We start from the raw sequence: 5799 nt of genomic DNA on the forward strand, positions 1-5799 counted from the left end.
ATATAGAGACGTTACAGTACAGTCATATAGAGACGTTACAGTACAGACAGACAGAGACATTACAGTACAGTCATATAGAGACGTTACAGTACAGACAGACAGAGACATTACAGTACAGTCATATAGAGACATTACAGTACAGTCATATAGAGACATTACAGTACAGACAGATAGAGACATTACAGTACAGTTATATAGAGACATTACAGTACAGTCATATAGAGATGTTACAGTACAGACAGACAGAGACATTACAGTACAGACAGATAGAGACATTACAGTACAGACAGATAGAGACATTACAGTACAGTCATATAGAGACATTACAGTACAGACAGATAGAGACATTACAGTACAGACAGATAGAGACATTACAGTACAGACAGACAGAGACATTACAGTACAGTCATATAGAGACATTACAGTACAGACAGATAGAGACATTACAGGACAGACAGATAGAGACATTACAGTACAGTCATATAGAGACATTACAGTACAGACAGATAGAGACATTACAGTACAGACAGACAGAGACATTACAGTACAGTCATATAGAGACATTACAGTACAGACAGACAGAGACATTACAGTACAGTCATATAGAGACATTACAGTACAGACAGATAGAGACATTACAGCACAGACAGATAGAGACATTACAATACCTGTTGCCAGGCCGATGCACAGACTGATGGACAGCTCGTATTGAGTATTTAATGAACTACTGCTGGAATTTTCTGTATTAAGTGCAACACAAGATAATTTACTGCAGAACTAAAAGATAGTCTCTCTCTCTCTTTCTCTCTCTCTCTATCTTTATGTCTGTCTGTCTCTCTCTCTCTCTCTCTCTCTCTCTCTCTCTTTATGTCTGTCTGTCTCTTTATACCTCTCTCTCTCTCTCTCTCTCTCTCTCTCTCTCTCTCTCTCTCTCTCTCTCTCTCTCTCTCTCTCTCTCTCTTTAATCTCAGTAACAGCTCTGTAAGTCAGTATATAATGGCACCCGAGCTGCAGGAGGAGAAGCTCTGAGGACCCGGTGGCTACTGTTTGACCGTCCTGGCTCATCTCATCTCATTAGCGCTGTTTGATTGGGCATGAAGGTGTTCCTCCGTTCTGCCATCGCAAGATGAAGAGCGAGCCTCGGGCCCTCAGCTGTCTGTGAGGATTTTCTGCTCTGCTGCCTGGCCAAAAGAACCTTCCTTTACACCCCAAGCTGCAGAGACAGGAATGATCACACTGATGCATTAATCCCTTCAATAACTGCTAACATGCTAAAAAAAAAGAAAAGCAGATAATATAATATAGTGGAGAACATACATAGAACTCTCCTTCTGAGAGACCATGTGGGTGTACTGTGCCTTGCCTGTGATTCACATAACCAAACCAAATCACATAAAACAAAACCTTTATTTGGATAATTCAGGGTTCTTCGCTTCATATAACGGTTCTTCCTGGTATCTGGTCACTTAGAACAAGTTTCGTACAAGTTTCTTTACATTGATACCACAAAAGAACCATTTTTTCTTCCTTAAAGAAGCTTCTGGTGTTTAATTCTTAACTGTTGTTGTTGTTAGATAGTCTACGTGTTCTCACTGGTCTAAATTTGTTCTATCTGGAGCATTTTCAGACAGTTGCTAACCGTTATACGGCTCTAAATAGGACCTTTAAGGGCTCCTCAAATGGGATAAACAGATTACAAACAAACAAACAAACAAGCGTGAGTAACTGTCGATATGAGAACGTTTTTGTGCGGTGATGTATGTAAAGGTTCTCAGCAAGTCAGCAAGTCTTTAGAATTTTCCTTGTGTTTCTCAATTACATGACAAGCTGTTTTTGTTTTGCCTTTTTTTAAAAAAGCACGAGAAATAGAGACACTGTTGATGGAATAACTGTTTATAGCTATAGCATACGTGAGAACAGGAATTTGCTCCTTTTCTGGACCTTTTCCATAACATTAAATGTAACTATAAATGAATAAAAAATACAATATGTTATTCTTTAATAAATAAAAAAACAAAAAACATAATTGATAGCAAATCATTATTGTTTAAGAGAAATAAAACGAGTCAGAACTTGATGTTCATGGTTGTAAGAACAGTTTAGCAAAAACGAGGTCTTTCAGCCTATTCTTTCATTCATTTTCTACCGCTTATCCGAACTACCTGTGCCTATCTCAGGCGTCATTGGGCATCAAGGCAGGATACACCCTGGACGGAGTGCCAACCCATCGCAGGGCACACACACACACACTCTCATTCACTCACACACTCCAGACAATTTTCCTGAGATGCCAATCAATCTACCATGCATGTCTTTGGACCGGAAGAGGAAACCGGAGCACGGGGAGAACATGCAAACTCCACACACACAAGGCGGAGGCGGGAATCGAACCCCGAACCCTGGAGATGTGAGGCAAACATGCTAACCACTAAGCCACCACGTCCCCATCTTCTATCCTTGTGTTTAATAAAAGCACAGGCTAAACGATTAGATATATAGACAGACTATTCTAGTCTATTGAATTAAGTTCAAGCACAAGACACTTAAAGATTTTTATTTATCAACACTGTTGGACTTGTGGCCACTTGGTGGCGATCCAACCACATAGATTTATCACCACCACTCATTCCTAACCATCCATCCGACCCTGAAGCTCAGACTCTTCCAAAGTATTCAGTTTGTGAAGACATTCAAAGCAATGTCTAGTCATTTTAAATAGATTTTTATAAAATATTAATCAAGAAGGATAATATTTAAAACGTTGTGTTTCAAATGTAGCTCTAATTTTCAGAGTCAAAGTTCACAATTTTTTTTTACTTTTACTAAAGAAAGAAACACATGACCAAGTGTGAGAAATAAAAATTCTGTGAAAGCAACGCTCCAAATGTCAGTATGAGTAAGCAAACAAACAGAGCAGATCCAAGTCATCTGTCAGCTGTGACACATCTCCCTCAAAATAAACCCCAGTTTTTTTGCTCCACCAAACAGAAGCCTTGAGAGTTAAAGGAATAAATGGTATTTATGCAAATTTATCCTTTAGTCCATCAGACGAAAGAAAGTTTGGTGTCAGGTGTTGATTTTTCTATTAGATTTGAGGGAAGGAAACTAACAAGTAATAAAAGTTTATTTCAGCTAGAAATCTGCTTCAAAACACATCCAAGGAGGTAAAAACACTCCATGACGTGTCTTTGTGGGAAAATCATCCACAACACCGTGGTGTCATGAAGCAGAGCTACTGCTATCATCCCAGAGGGGGTAAAGAGGTTTTTATTTATTTGTTTGTTTGTATTTGTGTTTGTTTGTTTTGCTCAGCATCAATTTTCCAACGTTTTACTGAACAACAACTTTAATCCACTTATAGTTACGTTTAATGTTTTGTAATGTCTGGAAAACAAGTCAGCTCCTGTTCTCACTTACAGTATGTTATACTGTAGCAGCTGTAGTCGTTCCCCACTTTAGGAAAACTTCATCATATCAGTGATGATTACGTGTGAGCTGTTGCTATAGAAACGATAATATGGCGTCTTAATAATAATAAACCTGTGATTCTGACCTACAGCACTACTGAGCTGCTGTTATAGAGAATTAATAGAGGACTTTTAAACGTGTAAAAAGGTAGGTAGACAAAAGGACATCTTGGACAAAAGGACCCACTTACATTTTTTTTTTAAATCATCTCACCTTCCAACAGTTTGACTTTAACTTTAGACGAAAAATGTTATTTTAAAAAGGTTAACAATTTATTGCAGCATGTAGCTTTATAAAGTTTAGGTCAATATGTGGATGAAATGACATCAGACCCTCATCAGTTTAATTTAATCCTTTATGGTGAACTGTTTGGAAAAAAAATTTAATAGACATAAACAAAAAAATAAATAGATGTAGTCAAATAAAATGTACTGATACTGAAATACTAAGGCAAATGAAGGCTACACAGCCTCAGGACCCCTTTAAACTTGTGTAATGAGAGACAGAGAGCACAGCCCCTGTTCAATAGCGTTTAATTCCATTACTTAAAACATTAACCTGACTGGGTGCTTGTTCTCCAGACCAATCGTCGTTATATTAATAAGTAGCCACGTGTTGCCAGGTGAGGATTTCGCTATGGCATTTTCGCATTTTAGCTGTTTTATTTTTGACATACACACTAAACTAGAACTGTATTTGCGTTCAAGTTTAATCCGAGTCATTGTACGCGTCATGTGTTTACTTTTAATGACTGGTAATAGAAACTGAAATTGAATCCGGAGCGTTTTAAATCACCGTTGGATTAGATATCCCAGGTCCAATCTGGCAACCCGGAACTCGCATGGATAATGATGTAAAGACTCACTCCCCCTTGTGATGCTGATGATGCTGATGAAGATCGGTGGAGATCTGAGGGTGGGTGGGTGGGTGAGTGGTGGTGGGGGTAAAGTGGATGTGGACACACAGGAGCGCATTTAGGAGGAGTCGCCGCTTCTTCTCTTCTCACTTTTGATTTGACAAGTGAAGATTCGCGTTCCACATGACACACACGTAAGAGAGAGATTGCGCGTCTGGGTTCAGTCTGCGGGGATAAAAAAAGCAATAAACTATGGACAGGAGGACGAACTTTGGGGACGTTTTACACAAAACTCTGAACGTCTCGGGTAAAAAGATGGACTCGTTGCGTGCTCCGGGTTCCGAGGCATCGTGCAGAGAGCACCAGTCGCCGCTCAGATCGTTCGATCCGTCCGACTCAGATCCGCTTCAGGCTGTCGGAGGAGTGGGGTCTCTCGGTCTCGCTGGTGGATCCATGCGGATGCCATACGGCGTTGGAGGCGAAGGCACGAGCGGACAGAGCAGCGGCGGAGAGCAGAGCCCGGACGACGACAGCGACGACCGGTGCGAGATGATGCTCTTGGCGACGGCTCGAGACCCGAGGACGACTTCTGCAGCGGCGGGTGCGTCGGGCGCAAAGTGCGAAACGGGGAAGAAGAACCGTGAGCAGAAGATGCTGCGGCTAAACATCAACGCGCGCGAGCGGAGACGGATGCACGACCTGAACGACGCGCTGGACGAGCTGCGGGCGGTCATCCCTTACGCGCACAGCCCGTCCGTGCGCAAGCTCTCCAAGATCGCCACTCTGCTCCTCGCCAAGAACTACATCCTCATGCAGGCGCAGGCGCTCGAGGAGATGAGACGGCTCGTGGCGTATCTAAACCAGGGCCAGCCCGTGTCGCTTGCACCGAGCCTGAGCGCGTATGAACAGTCGCCCGGGTACCCCGCGTTCCCCACCGGAGCCGCCGCGGCCTCCTCATGCCCCGACAAATGTGCCCTTTTCAACAGCGTCACCTCTAGTCTGTGTAAACAGTGTACCGACAAGCCTTAAAACACACACACACACACACACACACACACACACACACACACACACACACACACACACACACACACACACACACACACTTTTCAGTGTGACTGAAACTGACGCCTGTAGGCTGCATTTCATATTCCAAGAACGGATAGAAAAGAATTCTCAACTTTTCTTACATCGCCTAGGATTTCAGCAGATGTGCCGCAGATCCAGCAGTTTGTTCGTTTTTTTTTTCTTTGGTTTAGATATCTCTGATATCTTTGTGTGTGGAGTGTGTGTGCGTGGTGATTGCTCGCGCGTGTATGTATGTACGTATGTAAATATAAAGTGCGAGTGAACTGAAAGCAAAGTCTATGTGTGAGTGTTGAGAATGGACAGTTTATGGAAATATGGACCCTAAATATGGACACAGTGAGCTGTTCCGACCTGGCAACATGTGAGCATTACTTGTTTTTTTTTGG

At 42.1% G+C, this 5799-nt stretch overlaps 1 protein-coding gene across 1 annotated transcript; it reads left to right on the forward strand.

Moving 5' to 3' along the window:
* Window positions 1-4407: 4407 nt before the first annotated feature.
* On the forward strand, window positions 4408-5423 carry bhlhe22 (basic helix-loop-helix family, member e22). Its single transcript, XM_027176618.2, has one exon. It carries the CDS (start codon window positions 4577-4579, stop codon window positions 5351-5353), a length of 777 nt encoding a protein of 258 aa, XP_027032419.1. The 5' UTR covers window positions 4408-4576; the 3' UTR covers window positions 5354-5423.
* The last annotated feature ends 376 nt before the right edge of the window (window positions 5424-5799 follow it).

Source organism: Tachysurus fulvidraco, chromosome 25 (assembly GCF_022655615.1).
Source record: "Tachysurus fulvidraco isolate hzauxx_2018 chromosome 25, HZAU_PFXX_2.0, whole genome shotgun sequence".
In the NCBI taxonomy this organism is placed as follows: domain Eukaryota; kingdom Metazoa; phylum Chordata; class Actinopteri; order Siluriformes; family Bagridae; genus Tachysurus; species Tachysurus fulvidraco.